Source organism: Zeugodacus cucurbitae, chromosome 4, assembly GCF_028554725.1.
Source record: "Zeugodacus cucurbitae isolate PBARC_wt_2022May chromosome 4, idZeuCucr1.2, whole genome shotgun sequence".
Lineage (NCBI taxonomy): Eukaryota > Metazoa > Arthropoda > Insecta > Diptera > Tephritidae > Zeugodacus > Zeugodacus cucurbitae.
Window position 1 is genome coordinate 64036231 of NC_071669.1, and position 17845 is coordinate 64054075.

At 32.3% G+C, this 17845-nt stretch overlaps 2 protein-coding genes across 2 annotated transcripts in view; one reads left to right on the forward strand and one right to left on the reverse strand.

The window, feature by feature from the left end:
* LOC105211165 (putative mediator of RNA polymerase II transcription subunit 26) overlaps positions 1–17845 on the forward strand; it is a 113651-nt gene that overhangs the window by 47720 nt on the left and 48086 nt on the right. The window contains exon 3 of the mRNA XM_029039518.2: positions 9693–9712. The gene's annotated coding sequence lies outside the window, so the exon portion shown is untranslated. The remainder of the gene's footprint in view (positions 1–9692; positions 9713–17845) is intronic.
* LOC105211120 (ras-related protein Rac1) lies at positions 331–5654 on the reverse strand. Its single transcript, XM_011182416.3, has 2 exons — positions 4783–5654; positions 331–379 (listed from the first exon to the last, which is right to left on the reverse strand). The coding sequence occupies exon 1, from the start codon at positions 5433–5435 to the stop codon at positions 4857–4859; it is 579 nt and encodes a 192-aa protein (XP_011180718.1). The 5' UTR covers positions 5436–5654; the 3' UTR covers positions 331–379; positions 4783–4856.

The following is a 17845-nucleotide window of genomic DNA, read 5'->3' on the forward strand; positions in this document are numbered from 1 at the left end:
ATTAAATTTACAAGAAAACAATAATTAGCTGAAATAAAAAAAAAATCGTTATCGGCGCTAAAAATAAAATTATAAAATTATAATATTATTATAATTATTAATTTTTTATTTAAATAAAATAGCGTTTAATTGCACAGACATAAAGTATAATTTCTAAAAATACTCGATTTGACTGCTTATTTATTTAGTTATACTTTCAGTACGCAGGGAAGACGACCTTGATGATTTACTGCAGATTTTTTTGCATTGGAGTAGGTTTTGTGTTTAAAATTTTAAAATAATTTTCATATTAACACGATTAATGCACCATATGTTGGACAGATGTATATATGTATGTACATGTGAAGAAATTTATGCATTATATGCTGTGTTGACAGAGCTAAAAAAATATAAAAAAAAATTAAAAATATATTAATATATTAATAAAATATATTATTATATTAAATAATATTTTTGATTCATCATTTAATTAAAATATAATATTTTTTTAGCATTAAAGCAAACTTATTTTTTATTTAATTATTTTAATTTATAAAATTTATTAATAATATATATTTTTTTATTATTGTACTTTTATAAAAATATTTGAATATATAATATTATTTAAATAAATATTTTACCTATTTAAATTAATATTATTGATTTAATTATTATAATATTATTATTTAAATAAGTGAAATAAAAAATAAAAAAACATTTTATCAAAATAAATATCTTTAAGATTATATAATAATTATAAATAATAATAAATTCCGATTATATTAAAAAATTGTACAAAATAAAAATAATTTAACAAATTAAAAAACTATTTTTTAATAACAATTTTGTAATAAAATTTTTTGAAATTTCTTTTAAAATTTGAAAATTAAATTTTTTTTCAATTTGGAATAATAGATTTTCAAAAATAATTTTATTAAAAATTATATTATAAATAAAAAGCTATTAAATATGATTTTATTAATTAATTTTAAATTTTTTTAATACATTTTTTTTAAATATTTTTTAAATCAAAATTTTTTTTATAATAAATTTAATTTTAAACTTTAAATTTATTAAAAATATTTCTTTCATAATTTTTCTTACTTTTTGTCTGCCTACATACATACATACACATACACAATTATTTATATGCTTGTTTGTGTGCCTAACTAATTTGTTGCTGTTTTTATTGGTGCGCCAACAGAAACCAGACCAGATCGACACAAAATTTACGCATTTCCCGGAATACATTGTGTCAGAAGGCACAAGGAAATGTTAATCGCGAAAATTTATTTCCAATTCTTAGTTGTTGTTGTTGTTGTTACGCGAGGTAAAGGTATGCGATAATAAGCAGTTTTCATGTATCTCAATATATACACTCACATGCCATGTATGTATATGTAAAGATACTCTAAAGATAGTCTAACTCTATTTGTTTATCGCACGTGTGTGTGTGTCTGTTTGTCTGTGTACTTTCACCGTTCATCAATTAAAGAAAACCGAACGTCGATGACCTTGCCGGGTTAAATACGAAAATTACTTAAATTCTTTACTAAATGCCGCACAGATGTAGAGATATATGAATGCTCATACATATGTATGCTTGTATGTTTGTATATGTTTATATATGTATGTTTGCATGTACTTGCCTTAATACGTCAGCATTTGTTAGGCAAATCTTATCGCACAATGCACAGCGATAAATAATTTGTTTGTCTAAATATTATTTAATAGATTTATTATATTAAAATCAGTTATAAGACGCCGCAGGTGTGTCACATACATATACATGTTGGTGCTGTTATAGACTTATGAGAATATACTCAATAAGACAGTGACATTATTTATCGTCTTTACACACATTTTAATATATATCTACATATGTATTTATATATTAGAAACATATATACATATAATAGTATCTATTTTGCTTGGGTGCTATAAAGCTTAGGTGCGGTCGCCATTTGTTCTTTATGACGCATGCTTGATTCGATTTGGCTTGTTCAAAACAAAATCGAGCAACATGAATTTTGATTTGTATGCTTGATATGCACGTACTTACATATACATATAAATACAAATATATATACGTATTGTTGAATTTACATATGTATTAATGTACTTAATATATCCATTACATCTATTTGAAAGCTTCTATGAGTATTTTACGAATTAAATAATTCAAATATTTCCACATACATACATATATTTGTACTTACATATTTTCATTGCTATCAAGGCATCTCGTGTAAGCAAGGCACTTGTAGCTTTAAAAATAGCTCATTTCTGATTATAGTTTTAAAAACTTTATAAGAGCAAGCACTTGAGAAGTTGGTGGAGAGTTAGAGAACATTGTTAGGAAAATATTTGGGAATAAGAGAAAATAAATTCCAAATAATTTATTTATTCTAAATATTTTTTCTGGATAATACTCGAGTAATTGGTCTTACGAGAAGAATTAAAAAAAAAATCTGGTTACTTAATCAAAAAAAGTGGAACTTCTCTGACTCGAATCACCATAAACCCCAAAAAATAATTCGAGTTAGAGAGACTTCGAGTTATAGAATTTTCATTAAAACATACATATAAATTTTAAAAAAGCTGTAAATTATAGATTTAGACACAGTTCTATTTATTTACTTCGCATAAAGTTTTCTGTACATACGTTAAAACCTGTATTCTGTAATTTTGTTGGTTCCACTTTGCTATTGTTTGACTCTGGACGTCTGTATCTCATGCCTTTGTTACATGCAATTATGGAATCCATCAGTGCAATATATATTTTTTGTTCGCCTCCGTTCGATATAGAGAGATTATTTTAAGATTCTGCCTCGATAGTAAAATTTCAAATATTGTATTATGCCCTGGTCGAAAAGTTCGATTTATGGAAGAAAATTTGTATGAAATTTGACTTATGTATATTGCCAATTCAAGAGTTCGAGTTATGGAGAACTTCGAGTTAAGGAAGTCTGAGTTATGGAAGTTCCACTGTATGGCAAAATGTGTCTGAAGTGCCTAGGGTGAGAGAGTCACAAAAGTAGCAACTTATTGGCTTTAAGTGTCTCTCATATTTAACCTAATTTTTAATATTTTTAGGTCACCAATTTTGAGAGCAAAAATATATAAATGTGTTACGCATTCTTTAATCCACTTAAAAAATTCATTTTCTGGTTATTTTTATAGATTTTTAAGTTAAAAGTGCAGAAATTTATGAAACAAGTGGTGTCTTCTACTTTAAAGTGTAAAGTGATGAAGTGTTTGTTCCAATTGTTATGCTTGAGAGCAAAAGTAATGGTTTTCAGAAACACTTAGGCTTCCCGTCAATACAAAATTGGATGATTTCAGTGGAGATTGCATTTTAAAATAGCTTTAAGAAAGCATTCACTTCAGTAAGGATACAATATCAAGATACCAAGAATACCAAGAGTTTTATTAAGTGTACAATAAAACAAAAATACTCAAGAAATTTTTAGTTTCTTAGAACACTTAAAAAATTATTACAGAATTGATGGTTGTATTGTGTCATTCGCTAAGTAATTTCGATTTTCGATGACAACATCTGTTCTAATTGTATTTGTACGCAGCCAACATCACCCTTAAACGCATTATTTAATCAGCTGATAAAGTCAGTCTATTTTGTAAGAAAAAATTGAAATTTTTTTGAATATATATTTTGTTTTGAGTCCTATTTAAGTTGGAAAGCTCTGTCAAATATTTTTTGACAAGGCTAAAATGACGTCACAAAACAAACTATAGCAAAGTTTTGGCCCTACTTTGAAGCAAAAATTGCAATAATACTTTATAGAATGTTACTTTCAACAATCGTGCGGTTGAAAAGTTTGCTGATAAGGCAATTGTTTTGAATATTTATAACAAATATTTGTTATGGAAGCTTACCAAATCGCATGCTGCTACAGCTTTCGCTGGAATTGGAATACTTTTCTTAGAATATAATATTATATTTCGTATACTCTTAAATGATAAGCATTAATTTGCAATCTTTGAAAACAAAAAATTTGCAAAAAAATATTTAAAAAAAAATTAAAATTATTTCACTTCTTTTCTGACAACACACTCGTTTCTCCACATATTTCTCCAAGTTTGTTGACTGTCACATGTCTCTCTTTCTCTCTCTCTCTATTTCGCTTTCTCGCTCTGAGTGTGTGGGCAATGTATAAAACCAGCTGGTTCGGTTTGGCTCAGATAAACTCGGTGAAGTTGAATTGGAATTAAGTAAACTATTGCTTTGGCCTGACTTTTGGCGTGTATGTATATACACATTTGTATATAAATGTGTGTATGTATGTATAAGCAGTTGTTATATGCATTATACATTTATATTTATTGTGTTCAAAAAGCGAAAAATAATTGCAAGTAAAAAGAAAAAGTTGAAATAAAAATGCGAAAAATCTGAAATATGCGCTTTGTTGCTAACACACGCATACCATAACATTTCTCTATACATATTTGTATGTATGTATATATACATACAGCACATGCGATGCATTAATTAGTTAATAATAAAAAGATTTGAAACATTTTTGTGTTAATTTTTTCACTTTCTTAAATAGTTTCTTTATTTCCTTTATACTTGCTTAGGCTACTTGCTGTTTTAATCAAGCAAATTACATTTTGCTCAAGCATCGTACACATAACAATGAGTATAAGAAGCAATAAAATTGCCTCTACTATAATAAAGACACATTATATGCATGCAAATTTCGTCTTAAGATCCGCAAAAAAATAATAAATAAATAAACAAAAAACGGAAGCGACCTTGCCGAATTCGCTATAAAATCTTACACATGAAAAGGTGGCAACACCAGCGCACTGCATTGCGTTCGCTCACTGCGCTACAACATCAACAGCATGCCGCCTTACAACAGCGCACATTTGCGCGCACGCTTGACGCGCATCACCGGACACAGCACCGAACGTATGGCCTCATCGAAGACCGTCTTCAAGCCCTTCTGCGTCAATGCCGAACATTCCAGATACTTAACAGAACCGATTTCCTTGGCCATCGCCAAACCCTGTGGATATGTAATGGGTGTCAGTTTCTTCTCCTTCAACTTCTCAATGGTCGCCTTGTCGTCGCGCAAATCCAACTTGGTGCCGACCAATATGATCGGTACATTGGGACAGTGATGACGCACCTCCGGATACCATTTGGCGCGCACATTCTCGAATGAGGCTGGATTCACCAGTGAGAAGCAGATGAGAAAGACATCTGTTTGGGGATAGGAGAGTGGTCGCAAACGATCGTAATCCTCTTGTCCAGCCGTATCCCAGAGACCCAAATTAATGGGTTTCGCATCGACCATCACATTGGCCGAGTAGTTGTCGAAGACGGTGGGTATATATTCGCCGGGGAAGGCATTTGTTGTGTAACTGATGAGCAGACAGGTCTTACCGACGGCACCATCACCGACGACGACACACTTGATGGCTTGCATGGTGGATTTTGTGGTGTTTGGTGGGGTGGAGGGTTGTTGTTGTTGTTTTCGTTGAGGTGGTGGTGACTGGATTGCACTCGAGTTGTGTGGGGTTTGCGGTTGTTGTTTTGGTAAAATATATTTATTGTTGTTGATATACTATTTTTTGTTGTTGTAAATTATTGTTGTTGTTATTGTTTAGCGATAATTTTGTTGTTGTTTTTGTTATAGTTGCTTTGCAATACTTTTTGTTGTTATTTATTTTCAATACTTGTTATTGTTCTCTGGTGTTGTTGTAATGTAATTTTTAATTTTTTTGCTTTTTTTGTTGCTTTTTATTGCAATACTAGTCGATTTCACTTGTTGTAGCGACGTTTTTGTTGTTTTTTTCTACAATTTTTATATAATTTTATCACTTCTAGCCCTTTGCGGTTGTTGCTTGTTGTTTTCAATTTTCTGCAGCCTGTGTGTCTTCTAAGAATTATCTGCTTGATTGACCAGTTTCTTTTCGCTCAAAATTGCCTTTGTATTCGTGCGTTGGAGTTGACGCGTCGTGCGGCTTGATTGTGGTTGCGGTTTGGGGGGGGGGGGGGGGGGGGGGGCGATGTTGACTGCAATATCACGCTGTATCTCTTCGATTGTTCGCTCGCTTAGTCGATTAATAATTTTTGTGTATACACAAATGTAGATTTGAGTGAGTGTGTGTGTGTGTGTGTTTTTATTGCTTAGTTAAGCACGATTTGTGGATTTGCTCTCCACTACGTTCGTCTAGTCTGGAACTTTGTTTTCTTATTTCACTTTTTTAGCCGTTTCACTAATTAAACGACAGCCAGCTAACCCGTTTTTCGTGCGTCCGCTTAGCTGGTGTTTGTTGTGGCGATTACACAATGCTTCAAATTAAAATTCATAAATTTTTTTGATTTTATTTTTTGTTTTTTTTTTTAATTATTTTATTTTGCTCCAAACGCGTTGCGGCACAAATTCAATGTCAACAATGCGCGCGTCACACGGCCACCTTTCGAATGTGCTACGATTTTATTTGTTTTTGTTGTCGAATTTTCTTGAAATTTTGCCAATTTCTGAGTGGCCAGCGTGTTTTTTTACCTTCACAAGCGCGCACACAGGTTTTTTTCTGATTTTTTTTCTCTTTTGCTTTTCTTTCCACTCAATACACTTTTAATCTTTGCAGTGGTCGGTACGATGACAGCACGGCAACAACGCGGAGCACATACAGTAAAAACACACCCAAACGCTTTGGAATCTCTGCAGAAACTAAGCAACAAATACGAAAGATATCTAGAGCTGTGCTGTGTTGCTGTGTAGGCCGCCAGTGTAGCGGTGAGTGTTGTGTATCCGCTGAGATACAAAGATACTTGCACTTGTTCGTGCAGTGTACTCACTCGTGTTGTTGTGGCGAGTTGAGTAGACTGACTCGCTCACACTTATAAACCTTTAAATTGCTTTGAGTGGCAGTGTACCCGCTGTGATCTCACTCTAACCGATCAGCGATCGCCAGCAGACACAGTGGTGGCTAGTTGAATGAGTACACTCGCCATTTTTTGTCTTGAAAGTACATTTCCTCTCTCTTATTTCGCGCTCTCACACTCAGCGCTGCATTTAGCATGCTTCGCCCACAGAGTTTAAACAAATTCATGCTACATGGACAAATTTTTGTGAGTGAGAGCACAAAAGTCGTAATTCATTCAATTATGCACATTAAATTATACTACAAACTCAGATACATATTCATATATATTAAATACATACATACATACGTAATAATATAGATGTATGTATGTATGCATGTATCAACAATATGTATGTATGTATTTGCTTGCCTCGCGTCTTTCACTCACTAAACTCGTATGTATGTTAATTGTTATTTTTCAATTTTACTTTTTATATCAAGTGCGGCGCCGGTGAGTCATGACTTATGACATATAGTAAAGTAGCGCTGTCACAGGTACTAACATATAAATATATATGATATTGCAGTGATAAAATAATACATCAGACTCACGCTATAATTTTCATTCATTGTTCTTGTTATTTACATACATGCAACAAGCAATATTTATTTACATAAAAATTTCTTCACTTCTCCACTTGACCTTGTTAAGTGCATTTTTTCCAGCGCTGACAAAAGCATAATAAAAATATGTATGTTTGTAGGGTAATAGATATATTGCATATATAAATGATAGCAAAAAATATATATATTACGTACCCATTCAACAACAAAAATAAATAATTTTTGACAAAAAATTGCATGCGATATTTTGTATAAAGACATTTATCGCATGACATTTTTCATAAAATATTGGACCCACGCATTGCTTAAATTAATTACGCGTTTTTCATTCATTGAGTGCGGGATTTTTTTTTATTTCAAATAAAGAAGCATATACAAACACATGTGTGAACAAACAAGTTTATAAGAGTACTCTTATATAAAAATCTATATTTATATATTCGATGAATAAATTTATGTTGTCGCTGAGATTTGAAAATATTTACTACGTTACTAATAAATAATTACCCATATATGTATAATACCGTATACATATTCACGCAACTGTTTACTGCCTTATTCATGATTTATAAATATATCTCTATAGTGCTCAAAAATAATATGATTTATTTTTAGAATTTTACTCATTTATCAATAAAATATACTTATCTGTTATTAGAGAGAATTATTACAGCGCTACTTGTTGAGAACGTAATCGAATTAATCATTATTGATTGCTGATAAACATGCGCACTCACAAACTTCTATAGAATAATTGTACATATAAACTATGTCAAGCAGTCCCGAAATTTATTGGGAGTACCGAGACCTCGCGTTTTAGTTTTACTTGGAATTTTAGCACACATGTTCGAAACTATTTTTATTTTTATAGAACGGTAATCTATAGTTTTGACTTTGATATGAATTTTCGAAAATCTATTGTATAGAATACACAAAGTCAAAAAAAAATTACTTCAAATCGCACACAAAGATCTATAATTTCGGGATTTATAATTTTTTATACCCTGAACAGGCTATATTAAGTTTGTCACGAAGTTTGTACCAGCCAGAAGGAAGCGTCGGAGGCCCTATAAAGTATATATATAAATGATCAGTATGTTGAACTGAGGCGATTTAGCCATGTCCGTCTGTCTGTCTGTCTGTATATATACGAACTAGTCTTTCAGTTTTTAAGATATCGTTTTGAAATATTGCAGATGTTATTTTCTCTTCAAGAAGCTGCTCAACGGAACTGCCGATATCGGACCACTATATCATATAGCTGCCATACAAACTGAACGATCGGACTCAATGGCTTGTATGGAAAATGTTCGCATTTGACGTGGTATCTTCACGAAATTTGACATGGATTAACTATATAACCTTATTGTTTCTAGCAAACAACCCGGCTAAAAAGAATTAGTAAAATGTTTTCTTTTTTTTACTTACCTTTTCTTAAGTCTTTAGATTTGCTTAAACACATAGTTACTAAAAGAAATGCACCTGTGAAGGGTATATTAGCTTCGGTACAGCCGAAGTTAACGTTTTTTCTTATTTTAAGATATTTTTGAATGAAATCACAATAAACAAATACTATTTACCGACTTCTTCGATTTTTGGTGGATCGTTAACATTTAGTTAAATGCTTTTTTAAAAGTCTTTTTCTCATAGGCGTGGGTACCAACTACATTTATATATTTTCGGCGTCGCATCGGAGAGTTATCAGATTTGTAGTTATATAAATCATTAACATTCTTCATGCTGAGTAGCCATTCCACGAGTATGTAATTGCTTTAAAGCGTAGAGCAAACCTTCTCGGAAGAAACCGCCATTCTGACGAATTCAGTGAACTTTCGAAAAACGATATACAGTGGAACTTCCATAACTCGAATTTCTATAACTCGAAGATCTTCATAACTCGAACTTTTGTATTAGCAATAGCGTTTAGAAGTCAAATTTCATATTTTAATATTTAAGGGTCCAATAGAAATGGAAGCATTCTCTACCTTTCTGAATGTTCTTTCAGATCCGTTTTTTGAACTAGTTTTTTGAAAATCGTTCAGAAAACCACCAAAACATTTTTGAGATCAAATATTTTGAACTTTTGAACATACATTTTACTTATAGATATTAGATATGTGTGCTGATAATTATTTGACGTTTTTAAGTTTTTTTTTATTAAATATAAGCAATAAATTTTAAAATCCATATTTATATGAACCATTTTTGAACTATATTAATCTTAATTTATTCTTCTATATTTTCAGATTTATTTCCATTAAATAAGGTAAGTGATTGTATTAATTTAAGATTTATTTATAAAATGTTTAAAAAAATCGTAACCTTTTAAGAAAACTAATTTACATCACCATTATTTAATTTTCATCCTATATGTAGGCTACATTTTTAACTTTATATTTAGTTGTTGCCCACATTTAGGAGAATCTAAGAGACATAATCGTTAAAGTGAAAGTAAATTTTGAAGACTTCATTTAAACTATATCTATTCCATATTAAAATAATGAAAGGTCAGCTTTCTTAACTGAAATATTAAGCATTTAAATTCACTTATTGAATAATAATATTACATACAGGCGTGCATAACTGCTTATTAAATTTTATAGCAATCAATAGTTATTGTTGTTGCAATTCAACCAATTTTCCTTTCATATCGTAAGTAAATATATATGTATCTATATATCTACTTAAATTGCTGATTACGCTTATTGAACGCAATATAAACTCTCACCACTTAATTGCACCGCAATGTAGAATTCATACTTAATTTACTGCAATTTTGCTTAAATGTGTCAGCTATTAATATCTCTACGGGCGAGTTGAAGCGTAAGCGCATACATAAGTGCGTATGGCTTGATATTTCCAGTAGCTATTTATGTATGAATGAATGTGAATATTCACAGCATAATTCACTTACTATAGTTTCAATTGCAGATTGCTTGTTGTTGTAGCTACATTATTGTTATCTATAGATATATGGACTTAAGGCTATTTGGCTTGACGATCACATTGCGTTTTATTTGCTCCGAGGCTATGAATAACTGTTGCTAGCTGAGAACTGGGAGCTCATTGAACTAATTTACTATGGAAAAGTTCGATAAATAAAGGGTCGACTATCTTTTTATTTTAATTTCTATATACGACTGCCCGATATTTTGGCTTTGAAAGGTCAATATCTTAGGAGATATTGAAGAACGTAGCAAGAAAAATGCGAGAAATTGTTTTAGAAGGGATAATAGGTTTTCTTAATAATATTTTTGATGGCGAATAAAAAATAAAACCTTTCTGGGTCAATCCAAAGTGTTTCAATATAGTCCAGCCAATTATGTTTACTGGGCAACACTTGTAATATGCCTGCCAAACAAACACTTGTGATCCTTAAAGTTCATTATTACAAATAGCCGCAAATGCGTTTAATTAAATAAACTCACCATATTTCATTGATTTTACAATGGAGGCCATTTTGCAAGCGGACTCTGGCAAATTTACATACAAGTGCGAAAATTAATATAAAGTGGATTCAGTTTGAAGAGGGCTAATATCGCAAATTTTAGAAAAGAGTTTACACTACATAAAAAGTTAAAATATTGAAAATAATGATCGCGATAGTTGGTTAAATGACAGTGTCTGTGGATTAGTCGAATAAATAATTTACAAAACAATTTATAATTCCGACTGAAATTAAACTAGACCAAAAAAAACTAGTTTGGAAATGATGTTTTTTTTTTGGGATTGTAAAAGTCCCAAAAACGAACTGGTCCGAAATGAAATATGCTTTTCCAATTATATCCATGGATTGTATTCATGAGTATAATCAACAGTCATGCGAGTGGACTTAACTAACCCTTTGGTATGTGCATGGAACATTTTTTTCATCGAAAGGATAAAAACCATCACCAACCACTATGTACTGCTTACAAATCCACCGTATCCGTGGGATCTAACTGCAACACTTCTTTGCTCTTAGACCTCATGAGAATGACCGGTAAATAGAAAGTCTCGGCATACTGAGATTTAGTTTGAAACAAGACTCAAATCTCGCTACGAAAATTATTTCGAAAAGTTTGAAGTTTACTTTAATCGAATATCGTTCTCGATGGCAACAATGTTGAATTATAAAATCGATTTTTATACAAAAAAGTGTTTTCTATATAAAATCATACTAATCCATGCACCTCTAATCTAATTCCATTAAATTAGACTAATATACCTTCCAGTGCGAAACTCAAACCGACCAATTTATCAACTAGTTGTGAACCGCAGTCTCAAGTGCTGAACACAAAAACGCCGACACGACACGACGTAGCGACGGCTGACCACAAATGTCGCTTTGAAGCCAGCGCCTTGAACATTTTGAAGACGGCAGCGACATATCAAACAGCAATTTCATTGTAGCCATACTAACATCTTTCACTTCAATAAAATTTACATAATTAGTTTAAAGTGAAATTATTTACGCAAAAAATGTAAAAATTTGCGATTTATTTGTTTTAAATAATCGATTGTTATTATAAATGATATATCAAAGCTATTTTACGTTTCTGGCAAATAACGTCATACTTATGAGAACTTTGAATAATTTTACATTTCACATGTTAGTGGCAGCTCTACAGCGGCCATTGTCGTCGGCAAAATTAGAAACATTTCTAATTTGGCGACAGCGAAGACTTCAACCCTTTTGTCGTGAAGTCGTGCTGTTGTCAAAAAATCTGTGCCCATAAGAACGCGTGAATTTTAATATTTGACAGATGTCGCTCGTCGCTTGTCGTCTTCTATGTGTTCAGCACATCATATAGTCAGCCGACTACCATCTTACAAACGAGCAACTGACATTTTTTAGCTTACTACGAGGCAATAATCGGTTGTGTTTCCAGCTGATTGGATTAAAGTTAGGATTTTCTAGTTGTAAACTGGTATAATATCTGACTAATTTGACTTTTAATTACAGGATTGTTCCAGGGTTTATAATAATTTCTTATATTAAATACCAAAATTTCGGGATACTGAAAATAATCCAAGTCTTCTATAGAGATTTTCGATTAAAAAAGATAATTATTCTGTTATAGAAATCAAGAGTGTGACTTTTGAAGCAAAAAATATTCTTTAATAAAATACTTACACAGAAGATTTATTTTAGACAATTTTTTTTATTTATATAATTTTTTTATTATATATACTTATTTTATTTTCCGTTATATAGAAATCTGATATGCTTTTACTCATTAATTTTAAATTTTGTTGCAAATTGAATTGGTTCTAAGTTCTAAGGTATCAATATTTAATAAAAATGTTAGCTTTTTATGCCTCATGAGCATATGAGTGATTTCAAATTCCGCCCATTCATTGTTGTTGCTATTCAAGCAAGTGTGCAAAATATGTCTCGTTTATTTAAAAAGAAAATAAAATAAAATAAACAAAATTAAAATATTTGGCGTTGAAAAACAACGCGAAACAACGAAACCGCAAATTTGGTTGTGCGCTCAACACTGCGTCACAGCGTGGACATGTCTCATTACGCGAATGGGGGTGTTGCACCAGTGTGGGAAAGTGAATAATGGCAGTTAAATAAATGCGTAATTAGAGTATTTAATGCCTGTATAAATTATATTGCACGCAAACACATATATATGTGTGTATGTCTGTATTAGTTGTTGCTGGCGTTTGCCATTTAATGCCACTTCAAACTGTAAAATATTTCATGCGCCATTGAGAGAGCGCTCAACAGCAGCAGCGCCAACAACAACACACACACGCACTCGGACTTTGCAACAAAAGCTGCTCATTTGGCAATGCAAATCATTTGCAACGTTTAAATATTTACGCTTTAAGTTGCGCAGCTGTTTGTATGTGTGTGGCATAAATTGTACTTATGCTTATTTAAATATACATATATGTAGATGCATGTATGTGTTTGTGTGCATTGAAAATGTGTGTTCAACACGTTGCAATCTGTACATGATTTATTGCAACAAAATGCATAACAACAACAACAACAAAAATAAGCGTTGGTAACAAGCATAAAACAGCAACAATTGTAACAGTTAGGCGAGCGACAACAATAAAATACGCAACAACAGCAACAACAATAATAATAACATATTGTACAACAACAACGCTACTTGTAACACCAGCATGTACAACAATAAATGCCAGCCTCATATGCACCATGGATGTGCAACGAAAATGGCATAAACCAAAAACAAACATTTGTTATACTATTGTAAAATGTAAAATGTAAAATGTGGCGAAAAAAAAATAAATTGCATGGAAATTGTGTAAATAATTAAATCTTGCAATTATTATCATTATTGTTAAACACACACACACTTGCGCCTGTATGCATGTGTGTGTGTTTGTAAGTGACTGTGTGTGGCATGTTGCCGCTGCGGTTGTTAATTTAAATCGGCCGGCCGGCAGGTCAGCTTAAGTTCGCTGCAACTCGCGCTGATAAGTCAACGTTCGCGTAATTAATAATGTTGCCACAAGCTTCGTAAGTGCGAAAAGCGGAGATTCGTAGTTTTAATGAGGGAGAAAAGCTTATATCTTTAAATTCGAGAATTCATTTTCAGAAAAAAATTAAGAAATATTTTTGAAGAAAATTGAACTTAAAACGAGAGTCTTTTGGCAGAAATAAATAAACAAAAGAAGTAAGGAAGGGCTAATTTCGAGTGTATCTCGCAATTTATTTACTTAATTTTATTACCATAACACACAATTTGACCCACATATTCGGCATATATATGGTACAAAGTCCATTGATAGTTGGAAATCCTAATTTAAAGTATATGGGAGCCAGGTGAAGTTACTTATATTTTCGTTAAAAATTTATTAAAAGCACTGAGGTCCTCATGTTCGATATGTGGGGCCTTATAAAAACTTATGGTCCGATTTCGGCGATTTTTAGAAGGACGATGCCGCACTATAAATGTTTGTGCCAAGTTTTGTACCGCTACTTTCACGAGTGCTTGCTTTATATATTGCAAAGTACTTCAAAGATCTATTTTTTTTGTAAGTAAGCCTGGTTGTGAACCGATTTGGCCTATTTCCATAACACATCATTGGAATGGCAGGAAAATATTACGAATCGAATTTCATTGAAATTGGTGGAGTAGTTTCTGAGATATGGTTTTTTACCCATAAGTGGGCGGAGCCACACCCATTTAAAATTTTATATACCAATTTGAGTGCAGCTCTTCTGTACCATATTTATAATGAAATTGAGGTTCCTGCTGTTTTTCCTTACTGAATTAAGGCTATTTTCGTAATTTTCAACATAACCTTTGTATGGGAGGTAGGCGTTGTTATAATCCGATGTCTTCCTTTTTTGAACTGTATAAGGTAGTATATAAAAGAAATGACTCTAGAGAGTTTGGTTGATATAGCTTAGGTAGTTTACGAGATATGTACCAGAAACTTAGTAGGGGGCGGGGCCACACCCATTTCTCCGAAAAAATTACATCAAAATTTGCCCCTTCATAGTGCGATCCTTTGCACCGAATTTTTCTGTTTTCACCATTTTGTGGGCATCTTCGAAAGCAACCTTCCTATGATGCCAAGAAACACGTGTACCAAGTTTCATCAAGATATCGCAATTTTTATTCTAGTTACAGCTTGCACAGATGGACAGACAGACATTCGGATTTGATCTCCACTTTTCACCCTGATCACTTTGGTATAACCCTATATCTAACTCTTTCAGTTTTCGGTGTTACAAACAACCGCTACGTGAACAAAACTATTATACTCTCTTAGCAACTTTGTTGTCCGGAAAGGAAAGAAACCAATAATATGTACCACTTGACTAATACTGAGACTATTTGATATATACGAGATTTATTAAACAAATAACATGAATTTTCGTTTTGTTTTTAATATTTATTAATTTATCTACAAAATTATTGTCGCCTTTAAAATAGTCCCCATTCGATATCAAGCACGTATACCAGCGCTTCTTCCAATCACCGAAACACTTCACAATCGCGATTTTTAAGATAGGGTTTGGTCACTTCAGCGATTTCTCGTATGCTTTCAAGTTCTCTATAATTTTGGAAATAGGAAAAAATCACAAGGGAGCATTTCAGGCGAATATGGGGGCTGGGGAATCGTTACGGTATTGTTTTGGAGAATCACACAACTAATCTTAGCTAATAACACAGCCACACAAAAAAAATGCTTGTCATGACCTGGGACTCTTACTATATGTATTATATTTTTTTGAGGCCGCTGAATACGTATCCGAGGTCCATTTAACTCCATCAGACCAGGGTTTTGTGATAACCCCAAAAACCAATACGGCGGACAGCGATTTTTAAAATTCATCGAATTCGCTCTCATTATTCGGGGGATTTCGGGGACGCTAATCCGTTTTGGGTTGGCAAAATTCAAAATGGCGGTTCCAATATGGCGGACACTTTTTTGAAAAATTCATCGGAATCGCTTCAAACTCGTTACTCGGGGGTTTTCCGGATAGCTGATTACGAATTTGACGTTACTTTTTAGAAATTAAAATGACGAACCAATATGGTGGACTTATTTTAAAACTTCCCCATATTGCATTCTCTATTTTGATTTTTGAAAAACCGAATACCAGAGTCCTCTTTTTATATTCGTTAGAACTAACTGCAAGTTTTTTTTTTAATATTTAGTAAAAGAAAGACAGATCTATAATATTTTTTTCATTTGTAAACGTTACGTTATGGAATTCCAGTCCTTTTGTAGAAATTTCGATTCTGTGACCTAAAAGGGATGAACAGACCGAAGCAAATTTCTTCAATAATAATCACTTAGGACTAGTTCCCAATAATTACAGACTTAGTATTCGCTGAGTATAGCTCGGATATGCTCTCTTGAAATACTTGTCGCACATTTCTTTTGCAGTGTACAAGTATGTAGAAATAAATATATATGTTCTCAAAAGCGAATACATTTGATATTATATATCTCCTACTAATTCATATGATACATATGCAACAACATAGCCAAACGCACGGCCTCCGCATTAATACACTTTTTCATGCAATAAAGCATGTAGACCACTGTGTATGTATGTCTGTATGTTTGAATGAATTTGTGTTTGACATTTCGACTCACAACCATAATCATGCGGTTGACACGAATAAATAAATAAATAAATTGCACTTGCAACAAAATATTACAACATGCAACAGCCAAAAGGCCTCCAACATATTTGTAGAGCAATTTTGATTTCATGTGCGAACACACACACATACACTCACACACTCACATTTGGTGCCAGATACGCATTTCAACTGTTCGTGGCATGGCAATGTGAGAATGCAATAAATGGCAATGGCAATGCGTTTAATTGCCGAGTGATAAATGCGTTGCAGCTCAAAACTCAAGCTCGGCTTGTTGCAGATATGGAAATATGGTTGTGATTTTGTTGTTGTTGTTGCTGGCACTGACCGCCACATACATGTGATTACACTACAAAGCTTTGAGTGTGTGGTCGTAACGTGTCCCCAGGTTTGTTAGTTGCTGCTGCTGCTGACCAGATCGCTTGGACCTTTGTCACCGAAGCGACAAACATCACTTCCGGCTCGTCGCCATTTGTGGCGCTCAAATCGCATAATTATTTACGCTTCCGGCACACATACATAGGTATAAGCTTGTATAGCTGTTTGAGTGTGTCTATGTTTATGGTTCTGTCACTCTCATACAAATATCTCTGTGAAAGTGAATTTGTTAATAAGCCGACGCTTTCATGTAAATAACGCTATAAATGAAAGTGTTCGCTTGCGCAGCTGTGGAAATCTTTATTATTAATTTTAAATAATTAAACAGTTACTTGAATAATTCTCACTTAATTAGCGCCAACTCGGAAACTGGGTCAGCCAAAGTCAAATTGAATTACTTTAATGAGGATTATTTATTTTGAATGTGGGCTACTTAACTAGCGTACAGCTCTATAAATAGGTTTAGTAATACGAAATGATATTTGACGATGTGTCATTGGCTTACAATTAAAGTTTGAGTACAATGTTTTAATTGGGATTAAATTGCATTTGTATTGAATTACAACAATTACTTGAAGTCTTTAATATACGTCTATTTTTGCTACTCCAATTGAAATACAATATGTCTTTAAAAAACCAAATATTTTTGAAGTGAAATAATTCCTTATGTAGATAAAAAAGAATCGTTCAGATGCAACGAAATTGCGTTACGCAACAAAATTCCGTCACACTTACGGAACAGATATCACACCTAATGACAGTTTAGAAAAAATAATAATTTTAGTTTTGTATTGTTCCGTGTAATAGAAAAGTTAAAAAAGAGAAAGTTAGAAGGTTGCCATATTATATATATTGGAAAAGCTACACAAAAAACTATAGAAAATATAATCATTCAATAATATAGGTGACAAAGTAAAAAGTGTTAA